The sequence below is a fragment of the Xiphophorus hellerii genome, chromosome 8 (assembly GCF_003331165.1).
Source record: "Xiphophorus hellerii strain 12219 chromosome 8, Xiphophorus_hellerii-4.1, whole genome shotgun sequence".
Taxonomy (NCBI): Eukaryota; Metazoa; Chordata; class Actinopteri; order Cyprinodontiformes; family Poeciliidae; genus Xiphophorus; species Xiphophorus hellerii.
In genome coordinates, this window is record NC_045679.1 from 10,854,480 (window position 1) to 10,870,391 (window position 15,912).

The 15,912-nt window shown below is 37.1% G+C and overlaps 2 protein-coding genes across 5 annotated transcripts in view; one reads left to right on the plus strand and one right to left on the minus strand.

Moving 5' to 3' along the window:
* plppr1 (phospholipid phosphatase related 1) overlaps positions 1-14,132 on the minus strand; it is an 86,890-nt gene extending 72,758 nt beyond the window's left edge. The window contains exon 1 of the mRNA XM_032569391.1: positions 14,114-14,132. The gene's annotated coding sequence lies outside the window, so the exon portion shown is untranslated. The remainder of the gene's footprint in view (positions 1-14,113) is intronic.
* Positions 13,807-15,912, plus strand: part of palm2akap2 (PALM2 and AKAP2 fusion) — an 80,241-nt gene continuing 78,135 nt past the window's right edge. Inside the window, exon 1 of one of the 4 annotated variants that reach the window (XM_032569381.1) lies at positions 13,807-14,144. In XM_032569381.1, coding sequence (XP_032425272.1) covers positions 14,101-14,144 — 44 coding nt within the window. In that variant the 5' untranslated portion in view covers positions 13,807-14,100. The remainder of the gene's footprint in view (positions 14,145-15,912) is intronic. The other 3 variants (XM_032569380.1, XM_032569382.1, XM_032569383.1) reach the window with 3 other exon arrangements.

Here is a 15,912-nt window from a genome sequence, read left to right on the forward strand (position 1 = left end):
TCCATAAAGACTTTTGCTAGTAGCTTTAAGACATCCTTAAAGGTGAGCAGCAGATCTTTTACAAGATCATGTCTTATGTAGTTGGATAGAGTTCCATTACAGCAGAGCGTGGACGTACAGATGAGAAAGAGAAGAAAGATGAAAACAGATATACATCACCAGAGTTATCATCATTGTAATATTTATCAATGTTATCGTCATTGGAGCAAGTCAATGCATTTAGGCATCTAGACTGGGTGAAGACAACTTATTAAAGTCCAAATTGAGCATCTGAATGTGTAAGAAGGGGGTGTTTAAGGAAGCTCAACACTGACATCATTGTTGGGTACAGATGGGCTGGTCTGAGTATTTCAGATGATTCACCAAGTTTTTATGCACAATCATTCCTCAGTTTACAGAGGATTATCTGAGGAAGAAATAATGTCCAGTGAGCGGTTGTTGCATGGTTGAAAAGTTCTTGTTGTCAGAGCTCAGAGGAGCTATGTGAGATGCCACTCCTGTAAGGCTAAAAACCAGAAACTGAAGCTACAATTCAGGTAGGCTCACCTAGAAACCGGTAAAAATAAAACCAAAAAAACCTGCAAACATAAAATGAACAGTAATGTTCTTAATAATAAATTCTTCTGCTTTCAACATTTAAAAATGCAGAATTCAGTAAATTAAAGTTAGGTATATAACTTTTAATAAAAACTATATGTTATTTTTTTCATATTTGTCTACACAGTAGACAGGAAACAAATTTTAACATAGTAGACAAAATTAGGCAAAATTAGACCTCAGATCAGACGAGACGACCCGCTGAATTTAAGCATATTACTAAGCGGAGGAAAAGAAACTAACAAGTCTACTATGTAGACAAAATTATCACTATGTCTACATAGTAAATAAAAATCAAGCTTTTCTGCCTTTTCTCTATGGTCCTGCTGTCGTCTGAACAAATGTCCAGCTCAATCAGAAACAACCAATCAGAGGCAAGAAGAGGGTCTTGGCGCTGTCAATGACCCTTGATTTTATTGTTTAAAATCGGTTTTTTTCTGATATTCCTCTTGAGTAGCCAAAATCTTACAGATTTTTTACAGAACTGGCAACACACCTGCACTTCATTGGACTTTACGTGAGAAAATGGGTCAAACCAAACAACAAAATCTAAACAATAATTATTAATCTAATTTACAAACTCATCTACATAACTAAACTGCAAAAACATAAACACAAGTGCAAAATAAAACATTTAATATAGGGCAACTCAAAGGGTTACTTTAAAGAAAACAGACAATACAATATAAATAAGAAAATCCTCCATTTGGTTGTGCCCGCTGATGCAATCAGTGACGTCATACACCAATTTAAACAGGAAATGCTGGGCCGGCCCCGCCCATTCACCTTCTGGGACAAAGAATGGTAAGTATAAAGAAACAAACAAATAATTTACCAAAAATGCACCGTGTAAGAAAAGAAATATTTATATTTATCTAATAGTTTGGTAGTGCTAGCTTTTGAAAAAACATTGCATGAATGTAAACCGCAACATAATGCTAGCACAAACAAACCCAGGATACTGAGTGAAGCAAACTTATGACAGCAACTTGTTTAAATGAAAACATTTAAACAAGTTGTTTTCAGCTTGTTTAAAGCAACTTGAAAGCATAAAAAAGCTGCTCTTTTAGGGTATTTCTAGTTTGAACTCATCAGTCTATTAAAAGTGATCAGAGGAAACGTTAGTGCTGCTTCTGAAACAAAATTATTAGCGTACACGATGCATTGAACTTTGTTTTGTATGAAACTGGAAAACTGTATGTGCTGGGCCACTGTGTCTTATCTCATGTGCAAAAGAAAGATATAATTTTTACCTTTTAGGTCTTGTCATGATTCTGTTTTTCAGTAGCATAGCGATATGATAATCAGATATAGGCTATATGCTATATACAGTATATATATATATATATATGTGTGTGTGTGTGTCCCTTGTGCAGTGAATTGCATATAGAGTCTATAAGTGTTTTTTTTTTTGTTTGTTTTCAAAGATGCTGCTCTAAATCATACCAACTGCATGTCATGTCTGAACTGTGAAGAGGGTCACATTTCTCAAGGTGAATTGTTTGCACTGAATGGGAACAGATGTTCGTGAGATGAACAAACAGGTTATGATGTCAGCAGAGGGTGGGCCAAAAATGATCCCTGTGGCAACACTAATTAAGCTGTGCACTTTTAAAGATAAAAATACGCACACATATGCACAGCTTTTGAGAACTGGCTGAACATGAATAATTTATTCACATTTATATAAGAAACCTAAATCTGCAGCAGCATTGTATCCTAATAGACTGAGATCGCACACAGTTTAAGCTTCTTCGGGCTCAGTAACTGTAATTTTAATCTCAGCTGAAAACCAAGAGGCTGACCCAGAAAATGTCTCATTCAAAACGCAGAAGATATGAAGCGCTGCAAAAAAAGTATTTGCTGCTTTAAGTATTTCTCCTGTTGTTGCTTTTTTTGTCACATTTGTTTCAGATTGCCAAACTAATTTTAACAAATAGCCAGAGTAAATGCAAAAAGCATTTTGTTAATGTTGATTTTGATTATTGAGGGAAATGGCATCAAGAGCAAAAGTGTATTCCTAGATGATTGTGCTAATGTTTGCAGGACAACTGATATTGAGTCTTTGAGGTGAACTCTTTTTTTTTTTGTAGAATGCTTCATTTCAGCCACATTGAGGAGTTTTTAGTCAGGCAAGCCTTGGGGCAACTGATTAAACTGCCTTTTTCAATTGTGGCAGGTTGGTTTAGATCATCTTTTTTTTCCTTCAAAAAATGAAATAACCATTTCTAAACTGCTTCCAGTATTTACTCTGAATGTCTTCACATGTTATGAAGTGTGACAAAAAGGCAAAAACAGTGAATGTCTGTCAAAGCAGGAAAGATACATTTATGTATCTCTTTTAGCTCTAATAACTGTAGTAATAAAATAAATGAATACAAAAATACACAAACCATCGCATCTTCCAATGCCATTTCATATCCAGGCCGTAGGCTAAACTTTCAGATACCCTGAACATTCTTGTCTAACGCCAGAGGAAAATATGAACTCGTATCTACATTCATTCAGTGTGCAGTACAGACCCAAAAAGGTGAGCTGGGCTACCCATTCATGTGATTCAATCATATTTGTTAGATAAAAGATGCAGCATTCTGCTCTATTCAATTCAGAGGGCTGAAAGCCTACAATATGACTCAACTCAAACAAACATACACAGACTAGGAGACTAGGAGAAGGAAAGAAAAAAGCATTAGTAATGGAGTCTGCCCAAGGCAGTGAGGGGCTCAGAATAACAATAAAATGTTATTTTATTCAAGCATGTAAATGTAATATATTTTAAAAAAGTTTACCTATACTTTGAAAGAGAAAAACATCCACGCCAAAAAGGTAACTTATTGCAAAGCGGGTCATACATGTCCTTATGTGGATGAATAATGCAGACTCATACTTGCAGCAAATAAATAATAGAATACACAATCATTGCTCTATCCTAACTATTTAAAATCTTTCCTTTCAATGCTTTCCTCGCGTTTTGTCACTTCTCAGAGACGTACGGGTCAGTGAGCACAGTGCAAGCTCAAATGAGACGCACATCCAACGGCCACACATCAATTGCTGCAAGATTCACATGTCAGTGTGGAGGACACAGACCCTTTAAAGTAAAGGTCATGGTCTGGAGCCGGTTGTCGTAAAGCCACAAATTAACATGAACATAAAGTTTGACTGCAGCAGTTAATTATTGTTGCCATGTTATTTAGAGAAGCTTCTGCCTTTACACATATTATCAGGGAGATATTTGCATGACCTGAATATTTGCGTGTTGAAAGAGCCCAACCGTGGTGTGAAATCACAATTCTGTTGTTGCCAGTGTTCTGACTCAATCTGCTGCAAGAACTCGGAAACAATCACATTAGAGGGAAATAATTCCTGTTGATATAAAGGATGACTTCTTCTGAAGCTGGATTTAAGAAACTGCTAAAATATTGTTACAAAACATGGCTGTATGAAATGATTTTTTTTACTGACTATACCACTCTACCAGTTATTTGTTTATTTCTTTTAGTAAATTGTGATTAGGATGACAGCATATTTTTCTATCTCCAAACAGCCCTTTGCTCAGGACTATGTTCATATGCGAGCCATGTTTTATTAATATGATCATACTTAATTACCTTATGTGCATCCTGAAGTTACCATTTTACTTTACTTATTTGATATAATTGTGAAAATGCGCAAACAAGTCGGAGCTTTGACTTGACCATCCCTATACCTAGATTTACTTTGAAGTAAATCATTCTATTGTAACACTACCTGCATGTTTAAATTAATGCTGCTCTTGTCTAAAATCTTGTGGGTCTTCTTCCCCAATTCTGCACTTCAGTTTCAGTTATCTAATAGTGTCAGCTCAGATACCCTATTGCTGATCTATTTTAAGCGTCAGCTCTTTTTTTTTTCTACATTTAATTTTTCATTAATGCAAAATATGTTTCTTTGTATTCCCTTTGAAGATGAACTGCACAACAGAATGATGCTCTTCAATGATATGCTAATGCTTTCTCTAGCGACGAACACATCAAAGAAGTGCCTGATTCAGCATGATGTCACATGACTATAAACACGTGTGCAATGGAAGAACAACACGGGTTAGTGTGACTGTGCAAGAAATGTCATGAGCGTTTTTCTGATCATTCAGATGGTATGAGCAAAAGCATCTCTGTTTGGTTAAATACGATGATGTGGTTTGACATAAGGTTGGATATCCAGCATTTGATCTGGCAGCCTATTAAAAATAAATATGAAGTAAAAGAAAGCTGAGATTGTAGTGAGGGTAGGTGGAAGGAGCAACTTAAATTAGAAAGATAGAAACTTTAAAAAAAAGGATGTAAGCTAAAGAATCTTAATCTGAAAAAAAATATATTAAATATGATTGTATGCTACAAATATTTTTCAGTAAAGCAGCAATGTAATCAATCCAGCATGAAACAGGATCTGTGAGGGAACAAAATGGACATCAACTTAGAAAACTAAGACCATCAGGAAAACACACGTCTGCAGTGGGAAGTTAATCATTTAAGGCCTTTAAAAAACACAACATTTTCTTGAGGTTCTGTTGGAACTTTCAGTGCAGCCACTCTTCACGACTTTGTTAGAAAACAGTCAGGATGGTTAAAGTGTTCACTGTTTATTGATAAAACTGTTTAAATAAAGTTGTAACATCAAGTATTTGTTAGAATCTGTGGGTGTTTGACTTTTGTTCATGTTTCCTCGGGGTTCCTGAGATCTTGCTCAATTAGTTCATAACTTTTTCATCTTTAATGAATGGACTAATTTAAAAACTGATTTTTTAATTTAGTCAGGTTATTGAAATTTGTTTGATCATTTGCAGGGGAGAAATCATTTTTCCCAGCACTATAGTTATGGCAAGGACTGGGGAGGATTGCACATTACAACAACCCACTTGTTTTATTAGCTGTTACCTCAGCACTAGCATGTTGATAGATGTAACGGTTGCATGCTCACTGTGGTCAGATACATGGGTATTTTACAAGTGCCTTGTCCTCATGAGAATGTGTTGTGTACATGTGCAGGCATGCAGTGGCTCACCGCTCTCCATTTTAATGGCAATTCCAACAGAGCCTTTCCCATCCCCCTGTCGTCATGGTAACCAAGCCGGTAAGCGGACACGTTTGTCTCGGGGGCCCTGGCCTTCATTTTGAGTGCCACAGTTTTACACACACACACACACCTATCTACTACACTAACCTGTAAAAGCATGCTGTTATGAATACATTAAACCCACAAAACCAACATTTGTTTTGTGCATTTACTGTATACACACACAATGCCGCTGTTCTGTCTGCACTTACATGCCTCCTCCTCACCATCTGAGCAGAGAGGTCTCCACACAATTTTCTATCTCCTCCTCTGAGCTACTGGATTTCCCAGAGCTTGAAGGGCTTTCCCAGCCTTGTTGAACACATTTTTTTGGGGGGGGAAAAAAAGTATCTTGATTATCAGGTGACTGCTGTTTCTATGTCGTCTGTCTTCCTGTCTGTCCCATCAATGAAGTAAAGCTGACATTTTTGAGAACTTTGACCTTAATTACTCTATATATTTTGTATATACAGTATATTCCTTTATTTAACCAGGTAAACCCCGTTGAGATCTAGATCTCATTTTCAAGAGGGACCTGGGCAAAAAAAATTGCAATACATAGCAACCTGGTTACAAGATAAAAACAATTAATACATATGCACAAGTATAAAACAATAAAAACTATTTAAAAACAATGACACTGTTTCATAGAATCTTGTTGCCTATCTTTAAGAACTGCTCGAAATAAGTCCAGTGAAATCATTTCTGACATCTTAAGTTCAGACTGCAACTGATTCCACGCTGTGGGGGCCAACACACTGAATGCCTGCTTCCCTTCACCTCTGCTTATAGGTGAAAAATATAGTCAGCCCAAGTCAGCCTCATGTCATTTAACAGCACTTTCCTTTGAGGTGAATGCTGAATGACTGCTGAGCGTCTGAGGACAGCGCAGCAGATGCAAAGTCCAGCTGTTGGCCTGCATGTTGGCCATGTTTATTGTAGGCCTGTGCATTTTTACTGGCAAGGAGTCACACTTTTGGTAAGTCCTTCCGCTGGTGGGGCATAAAGTCATGTAATATTTGCTTCTTCCTGTTCAAATGCGGTTTGATCTCCAACATCTGAATGGAGGCTCGACTTCAGAGGTAAACTCAAACTTTAGTTCTCTTCAGCCAGCGTCCTACAACTTTTAGTTAAATTTCCTCATCGGTTTTATGTTTATAATAACCTAATTATTTGACATAGCTGTTATAAAACAGAAGCAAATATAAAAACTGTTCCTCAACCTTCAAGGATTGGAGTGCTCTACTTCACTGATATCTTAGAAAAGAGGCAAATTAAGGACTTGGTGTTTTTGTTGACATGTAACTTGCAAAGGGACAGGTAACAAACATTGAACAAATATTGGTTGAAGCACATGCAAATATTTACACCTCCATGTAGAATTCATAATCAAATTCTTGCTTTGAAATTTTAACTGATCTTTTATGCTTTTGTTCTGGGGGAAAACATTGATTTAAATAAATTAAAAATGATGACCATTTGTAAACGGTAAATAATCTGCACATTTCTCATAAAATAACTGTATATAAATAGCATTTGCTCTTTCCAAAAATATTAAGCAACTCCATAATTTTACATATAGACTGAGCTGATATACTGTATCTACGTGTTATGAATTATCGTGATAACAAACTTTAAACTCCGAGATATCTCTAAGTTTCATCTCATATTGATTTCATTTTGAGTGCTATAATGGAAGTAACCCTGACTTGTTTGTGTACCTGCACTGAAAAAGAAACCAAGCTCTTTTGTTGAATTTTTTATTTCTCTTAATCACTTATATTCCCAGTTAGGATGTCAGCATCCTTCATTGTTACTCGGTTCCCGACCAGAATGTTCATGAATTGTTCATCACCACTGTGGTAAACAAACTTATTTCCACAGCTGAAGTGGGTCAAACAGTTGCGTTTCTTTTTTCATTTAGTTGGCCTCATGAAAATTTTATTATTGTACCGTTTTCTTCCTGTTGACGTCAAACACTGGTATTAAACTGTGTTGGTTGCTTTATTTGTTTCTAAACTGCAATTTCTTCTACTACCTTTTATTTCGGACACAAACCGTTGTAAGAAGTTTGTAACTTTTAAAACTAACCTTAACAATTAGTACTGCTTAACATTTGCAAAAAGACCACCTTTCTTGCTCTAAATAAACATTAATGTATATTTAATAAGCAAGATATGTTGTAGAAGTTTTGTCATGTTATTTACTTTGGACACAATTAAATATTCAGCAATAACTAATGAAATAAAAATGTTTTTGAAGTGATCCATTTTTATGTACCTCTGTACTGTAGTTTACTGTTATGTTTGCCTTTATCGGCCATCAAATAAAATTTACTGTACAAAGTAACATGACAATACCTGATATTGTTAAAGGACATAAATCATTTTTTTTCTTAGATATTTTTTTCTTGAAAGCCTAAAAGTTTACTTGCTGATTGATTTAATCTTAAATTTTGAAAAGCAGCGACCTCTACTGGATTCCTGCTGTCATTGCAGGTTTAAGTAATTTTGTCTCTCCAATTAAACAAGGATTTATGGCTATATTGCTACAAGATGGAGGTAATTAATTTACAAAAAAAATATTTGATCATATTTAACACAGCAACAACATGTGTAGAATAAACAGATTAGACAAATTGACAAGAAAAATATTAATGTAGCGCATTTTCAACCTTGCTTAGATTTTGAAAATAAATTGACAGTACATTTAATGCTAAAACATCCCCACATCTTCGTACACGGCCACCTTTGGTTCTCCTTTCACAGTGCTCCAGTAAGTATTTCAGTTCAACATAATTTACATCTCAAAGGTGTCGTGGCTGAGCACCTAGACGCTACATACGTGCTGCTGATCATTTCGCCACTTCTATTAATAACTGCATGATGCAACAACATCTCCATGTTGACGCCGCAGTGTTGGATCTCTTAGTGATGACTTTTCATGCCCACAAGATGGCAGAAGTTGGTTAAATTTACGCATCCCATTTGCAACCATCGACTCTGTGCTACACTGTCAGCACCTTCAAAAGCAGGATTATTCTTACTTCTAATAGTAAGTGTCCAGAAAGGGGATATCAGTTCATTCAGCTGGTATATTTGACACCTCATTCATCATTTCTGTCAGAGAGGTTTCTCTGCCAGGTTTGTCACCCGTCTTTCTGCCAGATAGTTGTCATGTCTCTTTATGTGAGCTCTGAGTAAGCTTCTCTACTGTCAGGGAAGTGTTAGTGCAGAGGAAGCAGAACACATCACATATCTTGAACAAACAAAGACGGAGAACTTGGCTTAAAGCGCAAATATTCTTGAGATTTTCTAAATATGCTTCTAATCAATTTTTTTTTAAGTTTCTACCTCTGGTGCAGATTCCTGAGGCATCTCAAATAAGCTGTTGGCATCCAGAGAGATCTCCTTAATAGTTCAAATAAATGATGCAACTTAGGCAAGTCTTGCATTTCTAAAGTTTTATTCTTTGCTGAAACAATTTCTGAACTTCTCTGTGGCTGATGATTGATTGTAATTGGGAGCCAAACAGAAAAAGGGAAAAACTCCCAGGAGATAGAAGAATGTGAGTTATTAATACCCAAATCAAATTTGATTGGAATATTTTTATTCACACTTGAAGAAAGAAATTCCCATGGAAGTTACAGTGCTCATTTTACAAAACTTTTTTTGTATGAAATTCACATGTACTACACTTGGTTACACTTTTCTCTTAATACTTGAACAATAGTGCTCTCCCTTCTTCCATAACATTTCATATGGTTGGAGCATACAGTCATTTTTGACCATTGGTCTTTGCACAACATAGATCATTCAGAATTCTGTGGCCTTTAAGTTGTCTTCTGCTGTGACTTACCATTTTTAATTTTTCAAATATTCTATGATGCCATGAACTCTCTAAATGACTAACACGTGGCATCATAGATCCTCTACAGTACCTAACTTTGGGCATGTTGTGATAGTTATTTTGTCCAAGGACCCCTATATTATTTAGCAAAATCCGAAAAGGTTTATCATTTACTATTTTCCAGGTTTGTAAGTATGGAGTAAGTCAAAATTAGTTTGAAAGCACTTTTTCTCTCTTCTAAGACAAAAGTCTTTGGTTGTTTAGTGACTGCAGTGGTTTTTAGACTGACTTGTATTTGAATTATATTTACCAAATATTTAGCTTTTTGACTAGCTGACTAAATGTGCCCACATTCAAATATGAAAAGAAAATTAATTCCAATACTTTATGAGCTTTAACTTTGACCTGTATTGGATCTGTGGTCATTAAATCAGGTCTGGTTAAGGTGGTATGTTTTGGGAATTTTAAGATGTAGGTACCAAAGTTCACAAACTGTGCTTTGAAGATTTTATATTTATTACAGGATACTCCAACTTAAAAAGTCACAGATTTTAAAACTTTGCTGGACTAAGGCAGACCTGGTACCAATGAGAAAGATGTGAATTGGGAAAATCTGAAGTAGATTTCCCCATTGTGTTTTGTGGTAATTTGTGGATCCTGCAGAAGAAGCTCTTCAAGCAGGTCAGAGTAAATATTTTGAACTCCTCAAAGCAAAGGACATGGTTCCAGTTAAAGCTGCAGCAGCTTTCGAATTTCTAAGAGTTTCCACATCAGGGTATATTTAAACCCCAAAGAAACGGGAGGTCGTGAATTAAATGTTCCTTGCCACTGAACTTAAAAAGAACTTTAGAGATGTGAAAACAGTTTCGCATTTATTTTATGGGTATTGTTAAGGGTTGTTTGATTCTGTTAAAAACATTTTAATGAGGGATTGTTTTCCCCCTCTCTGAACAAATCTTAAAATATTGGTAGACAGTCATGTGTGGGGAAACTCAAATTGCTGTATAAAGTTGAGCAAACTACACAAAGACAGTCATGGATTAGAAAAATATGTAACATAACTCAAGTTTATTATTATTATTAATTAAAAAAAACATAATTCAATGAGTCTGTAACAATACTCATTTCCTTTTTGAGCTCAAAGAAAAAATTGCCCAACTCTCCCACATGCTGGCGAGTTTGTGTGTGGAAATTCTTACAACGTTATATTAAATTACAGCTCACAAAGGGTTTGTAATGCACTTCAAATGACTAATCGGCTTCTGGCGGTCTTGTAACACTCAACCTGCAGAGTCAGAATGTGCGTGTGTGTGTGTGACAGAATATGTGAAGGGTGCCTGTGTGATGCCCTTTTAAGGTCACTACCAAAACTTGTGGAGCAGCCTCTGAATAACTGGCATACCAAGCAACATGATAACCAGCTCAACACGGACTGTCAAGAAAGGAAACGGAGATAGACAGGAGGCCACACGCAGGGGGGAGACATGTTGAGGAGAACTTGTTAAAAGTGTAAACATAAATGTGAGACTGTGAGCAATGCGAAACATCTTGGTACTTTTATGAGAAGTGGCCTCTGCCATGTGAATCGAGATGAGACGACGGGAAAGAGCAACTGTTGCAAAAAACAGCAATAAAGACAAGAATATAAACTGATGGATGGTGTGTTTAAAAAAAAAAAAAAGTAGGTTCTGGAAGTCACAAAAAAAAGAAGAAAAAAAAAACTTACAGATGGTCTTAGCCTTTCCCTCTACCCTTCAATCAGTGCAGCTAAGCACTCCGGCAGCAGGTTACAGACCCCATAAAAACATTGCTGAGCTTCTTGTTTAGACAACTATCTGGAGCCAGATCCCAAAGACTAAACAGCTTTCAGCAGGTCTCACTTTCAGTAGCGACTGGAGTCTTGCTGGAATTTATTAAAGAAAATAGATAACATGCCTGGAGCCTTTAGCTTCATGAGCTGCCGTCTTTTGTTTTCACTATAACCTCACTTTAAAAGATATTATAACAAGTCTTGTTTGTTTACAGAAAGCTTGGACTCCCATCAAAACTTCATAGTACAACATTCTGAGGTTAGAAATGATAACAAGAGATACACATTTTCTCTGAACCCCCATGAAAGTTACTGCTAACTGCTCAAACCATAATTATATTTGGATACATCACAAGAAAAAGGCCTCCAAGATTTTTATTTAAAGTTCTTCTTTTTTGTGGTCCTTCTTAAATAGGAATGGTGGAAACTCGTAGTGATTAGCCTCATGCACATCAGATTTAGAGAGTATACAGTCTCCAGAATCTTTTAGACCATCCAAATAACATCAATTTGTGGCAAATTTAGGAAACCCCCTCCCCCAAACTTTGTGTTCTTGGTACTTTACCCAGCTTATCGCTGCTGCATTTCTGTCCAACCAGTGATGCTACCCTAATGGGAATGATATTTGACATTTCACTCTTCATTTGGGAGGTTTCTGCACCTCCACCTTAACTGTGAAGGAAGTTATTTGAATCAAAATCAGCTTTTTTTTTTTTACCAAGTCTGTGTTCAAAAACAATTTCCCTTTGGTTAAGCTCTCAGTAAACACATTTATAAATATATACTTCCTCTGAGCTGACTGGTTTTAGAAAATAGCATCCATAGAGCTGACTTTAAGGCCAAAGTGTAAACTGTTTGTATCCAGGATGTGTGGGGTCGCCTGAGATATAGCTGCTCTTTTCCAGACCCAAGTTCTGGGACAGTCAGCCATGACCCCTATGTGTAATTTGGAGATGTGAGCACTTTTGCCTCATTTAAAAGCTCTGTTCTAGAGGGACCATTGTATATCCGTCCAGTATTTATAATAAAGAGAGCTTTTATAGCTTCTTGCTGAGATCCTTGTTATTGCAGCCGGTTAAGTGGCAGGGACCCCATACAAACAGCTGCCATGGTGACAGAGGTTAACATAAATTTGGGTACTTAGACCATTGTCATACTGGTGGGATGAGGTTGTGACCTTAGTAAGACGCCAAAGGCGTCAAGCCTGCTTGATATTCTCTGATCAAGTTATCAAAAGAGCTTAACCTTCAAAAACGGGAACTGGATCCCCTAGTGGTGGAACTTGTTTTTGCTTGTTAATGACTTTTATATACTGATCACCTTCAGTGTATCTTCTCTGGCCCAGATATTTCCAAACTATAATCCCAGTTTTTATGTTGCTTTTGCAGTGATTGTTTCCCCCCCCCCCCTTCTGGAGACACTTGCAGGACTCCGTTCACTGTAGATAAGGACAAGGACACTCTTTTACCTGCTTCAGCCAGCATCTTCACATTCGCTTTGCTTCTAGGTTTGAGGGATTTCACACACAGAAAAATATTCTTTGTCTTTGGGACACAGAACCTGTCTCTTTTCTGAAAGGTATGAAAAAAATTGCACATAAAATACCTTCAAGTTTGTGGAAATTGTGACCAAGGATGAACCAGACTTGATGAGATTGTCACTTTCTTTCTTTCTTTTCTTCATAGTACCTTAGCTGATTAAATTTTTCCATGATTTTGCACAATAGAGTGTTTTTATGCTGATGCATTAAAACACATTTATACACGTTTGAAATGAATTCAGGTGCTGTGAATTGACCAAACAGATGCTCGCGAAAAAAAATCACACCAGCATTAGGGGTTTCCTAAAGTGTTTAAAGGCATAGTAACTATGGTTTGTAAGCTTCTGAATTCAAAGAAAACAGTCATTCATAAGCTGTAAAAATATCCTCCTTAATATTCTGGTATTTAGACAATAGAAATAATTTTGGTAATCTTAAGTTATGAAAAAGTTCATGCTTGACAAGAAGGAAAAAGAGTCGATCTTACATAAGCTCAGTCCTATGTGTTGTTATTTTCTGACCACTTTTAGATCTGAAGATTTCATTGTGAAGTTAGTATTTTTTCATTTTTATTAAAAGGTGATTTCTCTTCTCTTCCTCTTTAAAAGAAACTCCCTCCACCTCAGAGGGAAAAGGTTGATCTCCAGTAAGCAGGTTGGCCACTCCTTTCATTATAGAGCAACTCCCTAAAGCCTCTCTTTCCTTCTGATTCTCTGCTGCATTTTGGCCATTTTCGCTTTCTGTCCACTCTCTCTCATCATCTGTTTTATCCCTCCTTCTCTGCTCTCTTGCATTTCCATTGTTATCTCTTTTTTTCCTTTTTTGTTTTGCAAAACCTCATCTCAGTTTATATATTCATATTTTATGTTTCCTCTTGTTCTCTCTTTTTCTTTTCTTCCCTTTCTCTCACTCACTCTCTCTCTCTCTCACACACACACACATGTGCACACACAGAAACATGCTTCCACCCATTTCTTCCTCCTAGTGGAGCGGGGTGATGCAGGCACAGCAGCAGCTGCTGCTCTGTCACATCCATAACCACCACACACCGAAAAGGCAGGAGAGAAGGAGGAGGTAAGCAGGTGGAAAGGGAGGAGGAAGAGAAGGAAGAGGAGGACACAACTCTGTCAAAAAGACACCAGGGGACAGAAGTACAAGAAGAGGACAAGGAGAAAGGGAGGACAGCAGAGGGAGGCGGGTGGCTGCAGACATGTCAGACGCACCTTTGCAAAGAAACGGCTCTGCCAAAACCCCGTGAGTAGATCTTCTTCTTTATCTTTCCATCTTTGCTCCCCGCCATCACTCCTCTCTCTGCCCGCATCCCTCCATCTGACAGGCTGAGTTGTCATGGGAACGGGAGCTCCGTCATGGTGAGGCTGCAGCTCAGTCATGACTGGAGCGGGGACACGCGGTACACCCTGTACACTCCTCCCTCTCCTTACTGCATCCCTCTTCTTTTTTTTTTTTCCTCAGTCGCCCTCACAGCTCCCCCTGGAAACATCTCACCTCGCTGCTCACCAACACTCTGAGGCCACACTCCGGAACTATTGTTTGCTTTTGCATCACTTTCTCTCTCTAGAGTGGGACCTGATTATTCTTTTGCAACATCAGCCCTTCATTCACTTTTGCTTCCCAATGGAAATCTATACATGCTGCTATATATATATATGTATATGTATAATGCAGGTGTTTGGTGCAGTAAGCTTTAGCACTTTCAATGGGGAAGCTGCAGGCAAGAACAATCCGCCATGCTGCAGTCCACCAGTCCAGTCTCCCTCCATGTGGGATTTTTAAAATGTATATATATATAATATACAAAACTTTTAATCTTAATGAGACATTAGCCAGTTATTTTACCTGAATAACTAAAGTATATCTTTTTAAAAAAACAAACACATTCTATTAGTTTTTTTATGGGGGATGAATTTACTCCCCTGTTTTGCATTTTTTATTATTTTATGGTGTATGTTACTACAAACATGTTTTTACTGCTTTTCTTGGTATTTTATCTGTTTTTAAACTGCACTGTTTTATTTTATGTTTTATTTTATCACCTTTATAAGTAGTTATTAGTAATATGATGTTGATGATTTTTTTACAAGTAAATCCAGAGCGACAAGCTAAGGGAAACTCTCCATCGCCCGTTCATTCTTCAGATTCAAAAAGCAGACTCCTCCAGTTGTCAATATGTTTCCCACTCATACTGCCTGAGCTGCCCACAGCCGGCTTGTGAATTGAATAGAAGTTAAGTAATGCCAGCAGTGCAGTAGTAAGACAAAGACTGTGGGAGTTTAACATTCAAAGCTTAAAACTTGTAATGTTCTGTGTTCTTATGCCAGCATTGAGCTGTTTTTAGACATGGACATCTGCCCTCAGTTAGAAATATAATTTTAATATTTCCTTTTATACAGTATGGAAATTCATGGCATATGTATAGTGTTGACTCCCCAGATGCCTGCAAGTGAGTGAATAGTTCAGCTTTTTTAAAGTGGGATTCTGAAGAGAGCTTATGAGTCATCAGTATCTTCACTTCAGTAGATAACGTTCTGAACTGAATGGCTTCAGGCTGCAGAAACGGAGATTAGTTTTGACAGCCGGTCAATCTGAAGACCGGTCAAAATTAAATCTGTTCCTAAGAACTGAGAAAAAAATAAAATAAAATAGTGTAGCTCATATAAAAGGTTTATAAAACATTTACAAGTCGATAAATGTTGGATTTGATGGCTAAGCATAAAGCCCACAAACCTGAAATGCATCCGTCAGAATTTTGTTTCTGATTTTCTTTTTTGGGACTGTTTCTTTTTAACCCTCCTGAGGCCTTAGTTCAATGCTATGGAGGAGCCCAACATGTCACAGTTAGACAGCAGAGAAATAGGTGGTTGTCACATCAGGCTGTTGGCTTCCGAAACCACACAATGCAAATATCCTCGTAAAAATCCTCGCTGGATCAGTGCAACATCTGCCAGATCGCTCACAGAGTGAAAAACCTTGTGGGATCCAAATCACTCAGTTCTTTTACATC